Here is a 15,030-nt window from a genome sequence, read left to right on the forward strand (position 1 = left end):
CGTCGCCGGGAAACCCCTCCCGGCTCGGCTTCTTTGCAGGTTCGCTGGAGAGCTACACCACCAGTCAGAGACAGCGAAGCGTGCCACGTCCCCAGCGTCCGTCGACTCAGCGCTCGGACAGGATCATCCTACATACTCCACCACCCGGTATACTCTAATGTCAGAGATTCTCTGCCGCCTCATTAATGCGGAGGCTATGTGATGTGGTACAAAAAGGGAGTGCGCTCTGTTGGTCAGGTACGCACATGAATACATACACATTTTCATACTCGCACATTTACACTATTATTCTACTATTCATCGTCTTCTCCATTTTGTTCGGCTAGCTACTGTTCTGACTTGAGCGTCGAAGTACCTGTGCAAGGGACCTCTTCCCTAGTTCTCGCTCTAATGCTTCTGTTGGCTCTGTCTGTGGTATGCGCATGTCTACAGCTCTTAGCTCCAAGATCGCTTAGAGTCATTTTCTCCCTATTCAAAATCTTCTTCCAGTCAATATACAAGACACCTCGACACCACCCTCTAGCCAGTGCGTTATCTTCTCCACTTTTAGATAGAATCATTCAATTTATTCGATTTAATCGAATTATAAATTTTAAAATTGAAATCAAACTGAGTTAACTGAAAATCGAACATACTTTTACCAAAAAAAAATTAAAACTTAATTAACCTAATGAATTTCTAAATTCGATCCATTTAATTCGATTAATTCAATTTTATTAAATTTTTACTCATCCTTATTTGAGAAAGTTATATATAAGTTTCTTCTTTGACAAACAAAAAGAAGTATGGGATCTTTCCAATTGCATTGCATTGCATTGTTGGATTCGTTGTTCCTTTCAGAGTTCGAAAGGACAGAAAAGGAGGTTTAAGAAAAACAGAAGAAAAGAAATGGACCATTGGCTCCATCATTGTGCCATGACCGATGTAAATGCTATCGGCCGGGAGTGGTTGGGTGGCATGGTATTTTGCCGGCCAGTGCACGTAGACAGGCTTGAAAAATCCTGCATGGATTTGTTCTCAAGCTACAGGCTCATCAGTCATCTCCTCACTGGCTTGAATAATTCAATGTTTAAAACTGCAGTCAGAAGAATGGGACCAGTTAAAATTAAGAAAATGAAAGGTAGACGACAAAGAATGTCTGTTTCAGTTTTTCCTGGGTGGCACGGCATACCATCAATTCTCCTCTCGCATCGACAAGAGATTGAAGATAGTAGCTGGATGGTTCGTCATGACTGTGCAGATTTTAGATAATTCTTTTACTTCTTCTTTCGCAGAAATAGTTATTTACTTCCTGCAAATGTTCAGAGGAGGTCTTGAACAGATCTCTTCTTGCCAATTGGAGTTAAAATGGTTAATGATTTGCAAATATATTACAGAAACTGACTGATTCTTGTAGTGTCTGACATTTGGTTGGAGTTTTGTAATTAAAAACATCATTTTCTGGACATTTTGGAAGTGTGTAACGAAGGTTGAGACTGGAGATCAATATCTAATCATTTTTAAAATTAGATTTGGACCTCGATCTTGAATTGTCATGGTCTACCTGCGAGGCTTTCGCCGTCCAGCATTTGCATGGCTTGGAGAAATTTTTGAGGATGAAAGTATATGAAAGATATGAAGAAGCAAAGCAGACACAAGTTGACCAAAATTATCCCATCAAGCTATTACTCACTGCCAGTACCTGCCTACAAATCTGCAGTTGCAATTCACAAATCGAGCTTTTTGAGAAAGAAAAATAAGTTTTAGTTTCGGTAAATTTTGCATGTAATTTCTAATCATACAAAATTTTATTTCCACGATTTGCTTAACTTCCTTCTATAAATATTATTACCTAATTAATCCTCAAATTTTTTAAATACAAATATACTTAATATAATTCCTCCTAAATTTAATATAATTTAAAGAAATTTAATATATTTTTTCTCCAAATGAATGAGTACCATTTAAAGAAAAATCTAATATATTTTACATCCGAGGTAGAAAAAAAATCATGTTAAATTTAATAGAAAATATACTAAAATGAATATAATTTTTTTAAAGTCAGCACTTTATATTAGAATCGAATATATTTTTTATCAAAATTATTCTTCGTATTTTTTGATACAAATAGTCTAAAAACTAATATAATTCTTATTAAATTCAGCAATCTAAATTAGAAAGAATCGAGTATATTTTTTTATTAAATTGAGTACGGCTGTCTAGATTTATCATTATTTAAAAAAAGTCTAGTATATTTTCTATTCAATTCAATATCATTTAAAGAAAATTTAATATATTTTTCATATGAAAAAAATAACCGTATACTCAATTTGATAAAAAAAAATATGTTAAATTTTTAAAAAATTATATTTATTTTTAGATAATTAAATAAATATATTTAATTAGAAAATGAAAATAAAAATTTGTATCAATATATATGTAAAGTTTTATTTGCCAATCGTGCATGTAAATTTTCCCTTTTAGTTTTAGTAATTTGCATTGAGCAGGCGTGAATTTTCACTCTCTGTAATCGTACGTGTTAAAAACCATATCTTTATTATTTTTACTCGACGGCTGGTCGCCTTCCTTGGACTTTGCAGTTGGCCATTTAGTACACTCTTTTTTGCGTTCCTATGCCAGTTTTCCTCCTCCCCCTGCCTGAACAGCGGAGTGTGTTGCGACCACGGACTTCAGAGAGTGCTCCCTGTTTTTTCCCTTATTCGTCTTCTTCTTCCTTGGGGAGGGGAGGATCCCTAAGCTGTTATTTTAATCACCCTTGACCGTGGATTCACGGGAGGAGAGTAGAAATAGCGGTGGCAGGAGGGGATAAAGAGAGATGCTGTGCCTGAAAGCAGAAGCTTTGGGGCACGAGATGCATTCCTCCTGTGGCGTCATCATTCCGGCGAATCTGTAAGCCTTGTTTGATCGATATCCTCCCCCTTTGGGCTTGGCTTGGTTCTTTGCCCTTGTCTGGTTCTGGAGTAAGAATAAATCAAAATATAATCTTTGTGTGTGGAAATGTAAAGTCAAAATGAAATCTTCGATTTGGGTTTCCGTGACCAGGGGAAGATCGCTACAGAAACTGATGCACAAGGTGGGGAAGCATCGCGGGGAAGAACAGCCGCGTCGGCGCCCACGCTCAGATCCGTCTTCTTCTTCCTCCGGCGATGGCACGGCGAGCTGTTGTGGTCTAGATGTGAGTGCGTCTTGTGTTTGCTCTATTTCTTCCGCCTCATTAACAAAATTAACACTTCATGCCTGGAAGAAGGATTGACAAAGAACTGATGCATTTGGTACTTAGCTAAATTTGAGATTTGAATTTTCAATAATTGTTAGGATGGCAAGAGTAACGACGGCGCAAGGGAAGGAAGGCGTTACAAAGCGTGCTGCTACAGATCTCAGCTCGAAGAGGAAGTAAGTTTGTTGCTTCTCACTCGTCTTCCCTGTTTTTAGCTAAAAATCTGTTCTTGAATGGTTCCTTCTGTAATCCGTAACTCTATGATCCATAGACCAAGTTAGTTTGAATTCATACTGTGATTATTTTCAGGACTATAAACTGAGAGCTTTGACCATTGGAGTCACAATTGACTTTGTATCTTCTGATGACTGTCATTTTCTCTTCATGTATTTTGTTAAATTATCTTTAGTGTTAATATATGGAGGCTAGTTCAATGGCACGATAAGGGATGATGAAGAACAACTGAAACTCTATTGACAAAATCAAGATAGTCTCATACAGAGTTTAGTGGCAGGGTTGGATTCAAGTAGTCTAATCCAAACTGAGATTCATGGATATAGAGTTTGAGGTTGAAATATAACTATTCTAAATCGTTGTGCAACTATTAACTCACCGTCTATGATGCTAGTCATTCTTCTTGTTGCTTGCTGACAGAATTTTGCATGATTATGTTGTAGGGGTATGTTTGTTATGTGATTTAAGGGAAGTGATTTTATTCGTCTCCATTTGTTTTGTATATGATGGCACAATTCCATTATTGTGAAAATGGAAATTTCAATTACTAATTCTGTATATAATAGCAGTTGGTAGCTTTACTATTTGAATTTTTATTTTCAATGCTCTGTGTGCCTTCTCTTTTCCAGACTGTGGGTTTTGTATAGGAAGTGATATAAACTCTGAAATCACTCAGCAGGTTGTGATCCTGCAGCAGCAGCTCAAGGAGGAGATTGATCTACATGTAGCTTTGGCAAATGCAATAACCAATAATGCACATAATCGTGGGCAATTGTTAGACTCCCCTTCAAAGCTTCCTGATAAAGTATATATATTTTTTCCTCTATGTTGATTTTGTGATTCAGAAGTGAGCAATAGCCAATAATAAGGACTTTGATCATGAACAACTATTTAGGCTCAGAACCTTCTCGAAACTGTAGCAGCATTGGAGATAAAAGTTTTGAAACTTGAAAAGGAGCTGGCTTCTTTGCAAATTCAGCTTTGTCAAGAAAGGAACGAGCGCCATCTTGCTGAACACCATTTTGGGAGTTTGCCAATATCACCAAAGCAACTATCCAAATCTCTCGGCAGCATGTGGGAAGAGGTATAGTGATTTTTTTTTTTTGTTTTTTGTTTAAATCATCTCTTTGATTTGATCCACTCTAGTTTTCTCATATTACTGACTGTTGTAGCACATATCTTGTTTGCGAGCTTCCAAGTTTGGGTTAAATGAAATTTCCAGTTCCATTCAACAAGATTGGTCATCAAATGGAGATACAGAGTTAGCTCTGACAAACAAATCATTGGATGAATTCCCTGAAGAAGAGGTCTCAGTTTGTACCCTCATTTTACAATTCTAAATACTCTTGACTTTTTAAAAATGTAGTTAACTCAAGACGATGATTAAGTTTGATACTCAATTACTTCCCAATGCTATCCTTCTTGCTTCAGGTATTAGGATCATCTTATGGGGTTGAAGAAGGGAACAAATTGGTTACTTGTCTTCAGCAGCCTGATGCTGTGAAATTGAAAGACTCTGGGAGAACAAACCTATCGAACAATTCAAACAAGCTCTCGGAAGAAATGGTGAAATGCATGAGAAATATCTTTCTTTGTCTTTCTGAACCATCAGACATCACTTCAAAGGCATCTTTGTCAGAATGCTTGCCTTCCCAACCTTCACCAGTTGGTCAGCTGGCTTCTTCTTCTGATTCATCCTTCACCATATCGTCTTCTCAGAAATTTTCAACTGAGACACGTCTGACTAATGAGATAGTGGACCTAGTGGACAGATTTGATCCTTATGGAGTTAACAGCGGAGTAAACGGGAGGAATATTGGATGTTATAGCTTCGCAATGGAGGTGTCTTGGATGTCAGTAGGAAAGATACAACTAGAATATGCTGCTGAGGCTTTGAAAGGTTATAGGTATTGAGCTCTATCAATTATGTTGTCTAAAGTTCTCTTTACTCTCCAAATGTCATTCATGCATCTTTGTTTGGATCTATCCTATTTGAATTGCTACATATACTTTTCGCACTAAATTTACTTCTTGATCATTTCTTTCAGATCTCTTGTGGAGCAATTGGCAATGGTAGATCCAGCCAATATGAACAGCAATGAGAAGCTTGCCTTTTGGATTAATGTGTATAATGCCTTGATAATGCATGTAAGTAAAGATGGGATCGCTCTGTTCCACTGCACTAAATATTCAGAAGGTTACAGAAAAAACTGTGCATATGTTAGTAATAGTAGGCAGTTTTCTCTAAGGCACATACGATGATATGAGTATAGTTGCATCAAATTGAATTTGCTTTTGACTGATATTTTTAACAATTCACTATTTACTTTGTTTCTTTTAGGAAGTAGAAGTAAGATGCCTCGATCTTGGTTTGTTTCATGTTGGTTCTCGTGTAATTTACTATTTTTGGTTGATTTCTTTTGGTAACTGGAATGAACTTGCATTTCTGAAATGTACAGGCCTATTTAGCATATGGAGTTCCTAAAAGTGACATCAAACTGTTTTCTCTAATGCAGAAGGTCAGTTTTCATGTCTTTTTAGCCTTTAATCGTCGTGTATCTGTGATATATCATGACATTTATTGGTGTTTTAGGCATCTTATGTAATCGGCGGTCAGTCCATTAGTGCAGCTGAGATTGAATTTGTCATCCTGAAGATGAAATCTCCAGGGCATCGACCACAGCTTGTATGTCCATGTTGCCAAATTTACAATGCTTATCACTATATTTTGTGCCCAAATTTACCACCAAGTGATCGATCTTCTTGTTTCAGAGTTTGGTGTTGGCTCTTCACGAGTTTCGGATTTCCGAGGAGCAAAGTAGTTATTGCATCGATAGTCATGAACCTATGCTATTATTTGCCCTTAGTTGTGGAATGTACTCATCGCCCGGGGTGAGCTTCATATATCAATTTTACCTAGCAATCAAATATTTTTTCCTTCGTTTTTTTGTTTATATCACAATACTCGTTATGTCATCGTTTCTATATCCTGGAAATTTAAATGTTTGTTTGTCTCGATGCAGATAAGAGTCTTCAAAGCAGATAACATTCAACATGAGCTTGACAACTCAATGCTGGACTATATTCGAGCATCGATAGGTATCAGTGAGAAGGGGAAACTGTTAGTACCAAAATTGCTGCACTCTTATACAAATGGCATCGTCGAAGACTCTTTGTTGGTCGATTGGATTTGTCATCATCTATCCCCCAACCAAGTAGCCATTGTTCGAGAGTCCACATTGCAGTGGAAGCAAAGGTTGCTTGGTGCCCAGAGTTTCAGTATCACGCCGTACGATTCAAGATTTCGGTACTTATTCTTGTCTGATAACTGTACTTGCGAGAAGTCTCCAAGATCAGTATGAGTTTCAGCCGGTAAATATGCATATGGATTACAGAGTGGAAGATCCTTCGATCGTTTTCCTAGTAATTAGGAATTGCTGACAAAAGCTCGAACAAAAGCCAGTTTTAAGGCTTTTGTTCCTATGGTATGATCTCATAAGTCACCTAAGTCACCTCTTTGTTTGCTTAGAGTTGCATATTGAGATTTCACATAATTGAACCAAAGCGATTCTTTGTTTACTTGCTCCTCTGAAAACTTCTGTAAATTTATACATTTTTTGCATTTTCATGTTGATCGAATGACACTCTTAGGATCTGTTTTCATTCGTTTGTTTACCTTCCACCATCAGAAACACAACAAAGAAGAGAAGGATTCACAACAGCAATAACACAAAGTTCATTCCAGACAAAGAGCACACAATATAATATATACAAGAGAAAGTAATGCAGTAAGTTCATGGTTCTGCAAGTTTGCAATGTACCGAAGCTAGGCAAATGGAGGAGGCATCCCTTGAGCATGAGACGGCCCTTCCGCGTACAAGGAGTTTGCTGAATAATAGTTGTGAGGGGATCTCTCCATCATCCTGCTCAACTTTTCTGAGTTATTCTCTTTAACCATCCACTTACTTTAGATTGTGTTTCTAAATGGTGCAGTTTGTATATATATGAACACGCGATCTCACCTTTCACGGCGCTTCTCCAGGAAACGCTGAAGCGAGTGCGTCCTTGCCATCGGCAACTCGTCGCTCGTGTCTAAATAAAAGCAAAAATTAATCGACGAAAGAAAGAAAACCATAAACTAAAACTCAGTAATTAACGATTACCATCTTGCAGGATGTTCCAGGGATTAACTTTACGATCGAGCTGCTCCGTCGCAGCCGGCGAAGCAGATCTCGCTGCTGCCGACGCAATCAGCATTATTACCTCCGCCTGATCAAAAATCGAAGAAAAGATCAACTAATATATATCAGAAATTCTTTTTTTTTTTTAAATAAAAAAAAAGATCAACCTTTTCCTGAGAAATTGCGTTGTAAACTTTCATTTTTCCGTTGTAGAAGATGGTCAACGGCAGGAAGTTAAATCTATTTATGTTATAAACATAAACATACAGATACAAATAAGATGAGCTTCTCCAACAAAAAAAACAAAATGCTTGTGAAAAAGAAGTCTGACGATTTTTGCTACTTGTTTGCATTGCTGAAATCCTCTTCCTCGAGCTGTGTTTGGAAGTGATCCATCGATGTCTTGTTCTTGTTCTTGGCCATTTAGTTTAGTTCGGGGGAAGATAATGTAATATTGATGGAGAGGATGGAGGAGGAGGCTTAAGAAAGACACACCGTAGAAATAAGTCCTCAGCCAATAAGATGGCACACAATTAAAATTAATTCGAATCAATTGAATTAATTAAAATTAAATAAACTTAATTTTTATAAACTAATGGAATCGATTAAATTTTTTAATAAAAATTAAATAAATCGAAACAATAAAGAAAACAAAAATAGCCAGCGTATGTATATATGTTGAATACAGTAGTCCTATGTAACCTTTAGTTTAATTAAATTAAGTGCTCTTCTCAATATCCTTATCAATTCGTTTTAATATCAATATTGAGAAGGTAAATTATGCATAACCATAATTTAACAGCCTCCTAATTTTTAAAATTTAACCGTCTCCTAAGTTTTTTCTTTCAATTTTTCCTGTTCCTTCACATAAATTTAAACAAAAAAAACAAAAATAGTCCTTTTCTGTGGATGCATTCCACACGTTGAACTGCTGAACCTCACTTTGCACGTTAGGAAAAGACAAGAAAGAAAATTATAGGGGTTAGGGTTTAGGGAAACCCTAAACCCTATACCACTCAGCGTAGGTTAAACACAGTAGTTCTATGCAAACTGTAGTTTGATTAATTGTGATAAAAGATGAATATATTCGTCCTAGTGTTTCCATCGATCCTTCCCAGAAAATTATAGTTTGATTAATAGTATTTATAACAGGATCCACAATTTGATTGCATGTAATTAACTATACAGAAAACAAAAAATCACGAATTTTACAAAAAAAAAAAAAAAATCGCCCCATAAAAGTTTGCAGACGAAATTTTTTTCATCGTGTAAAATTTTGCAATGAAAAAAAATAATCATAAAATTTGCAACAAATAAAAGTTTGTATAAAATTCGTCACAACTCAATGACGAAAATGATTTTGGTTGTGAAATTCGTCGCAAAAGTAATGTCTGTTGCTTAGCCGGATTTCTTCATCTAGCAATTGGTTCAGATCCCTCATGGCCGGCCTTGCCACCAGCCTCCAGCGGCGCTCGCAAGCAGCCTCTCGACCAACCTCGCCACTGCCCTCGACGACCGGCCTTGCCACCCGGCTACAGTGGCACTCCCACCCGGCCTCGTGAACGGTCTCGCCGCTATGGTTGACAAGCCGGCAGACTCACCGTGCCCAGATCTGGCTGGACAAGGGAGGGGAAATGCAAGAGGAGAGAATCGGAGATTACCACAACGAGTCGCATGCTTGTAGACAATCGGTGTTGGCGTCGCTCGCATGCGTGTGAGAGAGAAGTAGCGCATGATTTGATTTAGAGTTAAGGAGAGATTTAATTAGATCTTAAATTCATCAATGAATCCAAAATTCGTCATTGTCGAGCGAAGAATTTAGGATTCGTTGTTGATTTAGTGATGAATGATTCGTCACTAAATTTAAGATCGACGAATCTAGATTTCATCATTGATTTATTGACGAATTTAAGTTTCATCGTCGATTTATTGACGAATTTAGGTTTCATCGTTGATTTAGGGATGAATCCTTTATTTGTCGTTGATTTAAAATTGGGATCAAGAATTAACATTAAATTTAGATATGAATCCTAAATTTGTCATTGAATGCTTACGACAATCAATGAATTTTAGGATGAAAATATTTGATTATTAATTTTACAGAAAAAATCTTTTTGTTGCTAATTTTATTACTGTTAATTTTATTATCGATTTCTGATAAATTATTTTCGTCCTTGAAATTTAATTAGTATATATTTTTTAAAGTGAAAATATGATGAGTTTTATTGTTTTATTTATTTATTTATTTATTTTTCGGTCAGTGTGGTAGTTCATTGGCGTAGCTTAATTTTAGGACATCCTTTATTTCAATGGTGGGCCATTCGAGGGATGCATCTGCCTTAATGATTGTCCAACAATCTTACTATTTATTATTTTAGATTATTATCAGCTTGCTTCATGAAATAATTTGAATTAAAATTTTATTGAAATTAAATCAAACTTATGGTAACTAGAGGGCGTTGTTACTATGAGTCTGACCACTACTGCGATAGCAAAGTTCTTGGCCCCATATATTTCTTGAGAGCCCGATCCTGAATAAAGCGAGAGGGATGCGTACTCGAGCGGCCCGAGTGCTGGAGAACACACGCGGGGATGAGAATCTTGACTAACCTCTCCGTCGAGAGGTCAAACGTAGAATGGTTCATTAGCCGATTGCTTTCTGAAGCCAGTTGACTAGCCGAGTGAGAGGAGTCGCTCGAATGACGAAGATGAGCGTCAATTGTCAAGATAGCTATATATCAATTGACTGTTTTCTGATGTTAGTTGACTGCTCTTGAATAATGTGGTTGAGCACAAGAAGAAATCTTAAGAAAATGTTAAAGATAGATATATAAATTCATAGTCCATTATTTTTTTTTTATCCATCATTTTATGTATTTATCCTTGTGTATTTCTTTAAAATTTTTTCATTGAACATATCATTTTCTTATCATAATGAGCTAACACTCCCGAATAAGCCGAGAGCCACCCGGGTCAACTACTCTTTAGCTGACTGCCCAAGTGATCCGCTCAATTGCCGATTGAGATTTTATGCCGGAGTCGTCCGACTATCGAGTTGAAGAGGAATGTGTGTTGAAAGCTACTGAGGTCATAATTTTTTTAAAATAGATTTATCTTTTTGAAGGTATTTATTATGTTGGACGAATTATTTTTCAAGTTACAGCAGCTCATGATCACAACCAACCATTGATTATTCGTGGTAAATGGAAGGTGGAAGGGATTTGCACAATTCGTGTTTTCTGCCCAAGGTAGGAGTTCCTTGTATAAGCTCTGATACACGATAGTATTAAATATGCCGATTAATGACCAAATAAAGACTATTACTGCTTTCGCCCGCATGGTTTGAAACGCCAGCAATGATCGATCTGTATGAAATGGGAATATGGAAAAGTCCACTTTGCCCACTATTGTTAAGGAAAAAATAATCCCTTTTACCCCTAAGATAATTCTCATATATAAAGGATACATCCAAGGGTAGTTTATGAAAGGAGTGTGGAAGAAAGAGAGGAAGAAGAACATTGCGGGATTTAGTTTGTAGAATCATCGAGAAGCGTTCGTCACATTAATCTTCTCGTAGACGACAAGGTGACTTCCTCCATCCAACGATTTTCCTTTCTCCGGATTTTGCCGCAACGAGATATAATTTATTGTTTCATACAGTAAATTTCAATAATAATTCCTTCATTGGTATCAAAGTATTAGGAATTATACCTAATTGTGATTTCTCGTCGGCGTTTGCATAACTAATGTGTTGTAGCAGATAAGCGCCGACGACTACATCACACCAATGGGATGCTGACAGTAGGGTCACAGGGAGACCAGTGATAGGGTCTCTCTTAAGCGTCGGTCGCTGATGACAGGGTTGCTGGTAAACGTCGCTCGTCGACGTTAGCACCACTGCTCGCACTGCGCCAAGTTGGAAAAATCACGACAGTGTCGCGATTTCCCACCAAAGTTCAGCTTGGGTTGCGGGGATATGCCAGCGATGGATATCCGGATATGTGTCTTATTGTCTAGAAGTCTATTTTAACAATTGGTATTAGATGTATGTTCTAATATATATATATATATATATATATATATATATATATATATATATATATATATATATATATATATATATATATATATATATATATATATATTTTTATATATATATATATTAATATATTTATATATTTTGGAATAAAGATCTTCTCGATTTAGTTTAAATCAACTATGGTTTAACTAAATTAGTTTGATCTAAACTAGATTTAATTTGGGTTGATTAATTAGGCTTAGATCTGATATGATCAAATGACCAGATTTATTCTAATGAGTTAGATTTGATCAAATGATTAGATTTGTTCTAATAGGTCAGACTTAATTCAATGGGCATTGGTTTGATCAAACGGATCTAAGTTTGATCAATAAGTCTGAGATTAGCTGAAATGAATTTAGATTAAACAATAAGAGAATATAGGTATAATAGATCCCTGCTCAATTAGATATATTCTAATTGAGGACAATGGACCAACTTTAGGATCTGGATTCCCGATCGACCGGTCCAATGGATCAGTCGACTTAGATTCCGGAGAATTGAGAAGATTTATTTTTCTTGATTTATTATGTTGGTTCTATACCTGTATAAATTGAATTAAGCTGGTTTTGTACTGGTTAGTCGATTTTGTATTGACTTATTTAATTTTAATTTTTCAGATGACACAGACGATTATCACATTGACTCATCGTGAAGTGTGGCGGAACCAGCTCAGGGAGGAAATTTAGGAGATAGAGTATAACTTTACTTATGGAGTCGACAGACACGTTGGACGGCTTGATAACCTATTTTGGAAACTTGAGCGAAAAGAATTTCTAGTCCTGGACAGTTATAGTATCTAGACTTTGATGCATTAATTGTCAGAGTATTCTAAGGTCATAGTAGACTATATATGGGGGTATCATGAAGGTCATGTCACATATTCAGAATTATGTGATGAACTACTTCATCATATGCCTGAAGAGGATCCCGAAGAGTTCAAAGAGAACCCAGAAATGATTAAGGAATATCCACAAGAGGATCTGATTATGGATTCGATAGAGAATCTTGAAGCTGTCCCACCTAAGATTGCCCCAAATGAGTTCAAGCTGAAAGGGATCATATTGGTCACTATACTAGTGTCTATCCTAGTGGGAGTGGTGATAGTCTATCTAGTTTATTAGAGTTCTGTTATTATTATTGTTATTATTATTGTCATGATGTATAAACAATATTAGTCCATTTCATTCATGTCAGTTTGTTGTGTTAACAATATGTAGCATATTTTTATGTTAATGATATGTTTATTCATTTATGCTATTTACTCTACTTGATAAATAATTAATTCATTTTATTAAATAATTAGTTCATTTAATTAAAGAAATCATGATATATTAAATGATTAGTTCATTTAATTAAAGAAATCATGATATAATAAATGATTAGTTCATGTATTAGGATGTGTATAATAGAATTGGTCAATATTGATTTGATTGGTCATACGAATGATGAGTGGAAACATAGTTATCACTTGATTTTGTAAACCAACTCCAATTAATATTTAGTCAATCATAAATTGCATGCATATAAATTACACTGAATATTAAATAATGTGTTTATTTATGATATATTATGGTAACCAAAAATATTATAGCTAAACTCAACAAAGGTGAAAAACTCCCTAGAATGTGTTTGATATGTTCAAAACAATATGTAATGATAGAGGGATTATTAGATAGCTGACATTCCCTAGAACTCCACAGTAAAATGGGATAGATGAAAGAAGAAATATAACTCTTCTTGAAATGGTTAAGTCTATGATGGCGTAAGCTAATTTGCCCATCTCTTATTGGGGAGATACATTATTAACTATTGCCTATATACTTAACAAAGTGCCTTCTGTTGGGGTTGCAAGGTTGCAAACATAGTCCCATATTGAAAACACATGGAAAAGATCATGGGTTTATAAGAGAAAGATATCTCCATTGACATGAGGCCTTTTGGGTAGAGCCCAAGAGCAAAACCATGAGGGCTTAGGCCCAAAGTGGACAATATCATGTCATTGTGGAGATATCTAAATTCTTTTCGATCCAACAAGTGGTATCAGAGCCCGGACTGCCAGAAGGTTTAACCGCCGATTGTGCACAAGAGTTATGGTCTGATTGAACCATGTGAGTACAATATTGACCTCGAACAAAGAAAGTGGGGGCTCCTATGTTCGGATCAAGATGACCAGACACCAAGCAGGAAGTCCTAGTAGGTCAGGTGGACCGAGGGGCAGGAAGTCCTAGTAGGTCGGGTGGACCAAGGGGCAGGAAGTCCTAGTTGCGGCTAGGCAAGGAAGTCCTAGTAGGTCGGGTAGACCGAGGGGCAGGAAGTCCTAGTAGGTCGGGTAGACCGAGGGGCAGGAAGACCTGGTGGGTCGAGGATTGGACGTGGGAAGCCCATGATCCTTTGTTTGAGGGGGGGATTGTTGGGGTTGCAAGGTTGCAAACATAGTCCCATATTGAAAACACATGGAAAAGATCATGGGTTTATAAGAGAAAGATATCTCCATTGACATGAGGCCTTTTGGGTAGAGCCCAAGAGAAAAATCATGAGGGCTTAGGCCCAAAGTAGACAATATCATGTCATTGTGGAGATATCTAAATTCTTTTCGATCCAACACCTTCAAAATCAATTCCATCTACTCCATATGAACGTTGAGCAGGCAGAAAATCATATTTAAGTAATCTGAGATCCTGGGGGCAGCTGCTTATGTTCATGATAGTTCTTACAAGTATAAAAAATTGGGACCTAGGGTTAAGAAATGTATCTTTATCAGATATCATAAGACCTCCAAAGATTATATTTTCATAAGTGAGCAACTAGATGGAACCATCTCTGAAATAGATTCAAGAGATGCGACTTTTCTCAAAATAGAGTTCCCAACCAGAGGTGATATTGATAAAAATGTTCTTCTATTTGAAGAGGATGAGATATTATCAATAAGAGAGATATCAAAAAGGATGTCTGAGTCTAGTCAACCAAGTGGGAGTAATATGTCAAGTCATGAGTTGACTTCTCAACAACCCAACTTACGAAGAAGTGTTCGTAAAATCAAACCTAAGAAGAAGTTTGATATTGAGAATGAGGCATTGATAACACTTTTAGTTGACGATGACGAACCTCAATCCATTGATGAAGCATTGGGATGTAGAGTTAGAGAAAAGTGGAAAGCTATAATGGATGAAGGGATAGAGTCTATGATTCAAAATCATGTTTAGGACTTAGTTGATCTTCCTTCGGGCCGAAAGTCTATTGGAAATAAGCGAATTCTCAAAATAAAGAGGAAAGATGATGGATCAATTAACAAATATAAAACTCGTTTAGTTGTAAAA

General features: G+C 36.4%; 2 protein-coding genes across 8 annotated transcripts; one reads left to right on the top strand and one right to left on the bottom strand.

Annotated features, from left to right (window-relative positions):
* The first annotated feature begins 2,572 nt into the window (after nt 1–2,572).
* Nucleotides 2,573–7,477, top strand: LOC122042099. Of its 7 annotated transcripts, XM_042602040.1 has the most exons (15): nt 2,573–2,889; nt 3,043–3,175; nt 3,316–3,393; nt 4,128–4,256; nt 4,347–4,535; nt 4,624–4,758; nt 4,883–5,358; nt 5,500–5,599; nt 5,793–5,831; nt 5,911–5,970; nt 6,045–6,137; nt 6,224–6,343; nt 6,475–6,936; nt 7,141–7,352; nt 7,445–7,477. In XM_042602040.1, the coding sequence occupies exons 1-13, from the start codon at nt 2,816–2,818 to the stop codon at nt 6,811–6,813; spliced, it is 1,965 nt and encodes a 654-aa protein (XP_042457974.1). In that variant the 5' UTR covers nt 2,573–2,815; the 3' UTR covers nt 6,814–6,936; nt 7,141–7,352; nt 7,445–7,477. The 7 variants fall into 7 exon arrangements, with proteins under 7 accessions (XP_042457974.1, XP_042457973.1, XP_042457975.1 ...); XM_042602039.1 differs by having other exon boundaries at nt 7,141–7,477; XM_042602044.1 differs by having other exon boundaries at nt 2,574–2,960; nt 7,141–7,477.
* On the bottom strand, nt 7,278–8,055 carry LOC122043941 (protein TIFY 3-like). Its single transcript, XM_042604498.1, has 5 exons — nt 7,976–8,055; nt 7,800–7,872; nt 7,615–7,720; nt 7,474–7,543; nt 7,278–7,374 (listed from the first exon to the last, which is right to left on the bottom strand). The coding sequence occupies exons 1-5, from the start codon at nt 8,053–8,055 to the stop codon at nt 7,278–7,280; spliced, it is 426 nt and encodes a 141-aa protein (XP_042460432.1).
* Nucleotides 8,056–15,030: the final 6,975 nt, after the last annotated feature.

Source organism: Zingiber officinale, chromosome 2A (genome assembly GCF_018446385.1).
Source record: "Zingiber officinale cultivar Zhangliang chromosome 2A, Zo_v1.1, whole genome shotgun sequence".
NCBI lineage: Eukaryota > Viridiplantae > Streptophyta > Magnoliopsida > Zingiberales > Zingiberaceae > Zingiber > Zingiber officinale.

Bases quoted from the DNA above. Each gene is read 5' to 3' on its own strand.
- LOC122043941 (XM_042604498.1), bottom strand. From the start codon at position 8,055: ATGGCCAAGAACAAGAACAAGACATCGATGGATCACTTCCAAACACAG. The intron at 7,873-7,975 runs GTAGCAAAAATC...TAACATAAATAG, and splicing joins GATTTCAGCAATGCAAACAA to ATTTAACTTCCTGCCGTTGA. The intron at 7,544-7,614 runs GTAATCGTTAAT...GCTTTTATTTAG, and splicing joins CTGGAACATCCTGCAAGATG to ACACGAGCGACGAGTTGCCG.
- LOC122042099 (XM_042602039.1), top strand. From the start codon at position 2,816: ATGCTGTGCCTGAAAGCAGAAGCTTTGGGGCACGAGATGCATTCCTCC. The intron at 3,394-4,127 runs GTAAGTTTGTTG...GAAATCACTCAG, and splicing joins GATCTCAGCTCGAAGAGGAA to CAGGTTGTGATCCTGCAGCA. The intron at 4,759-4,882 runs GTCTCAGTTTGT...TTCTTGCTTCAG, and splicing joins ATGAATTCCCTGAAGAAGAG to GTATTAGGATCATCTTATGG.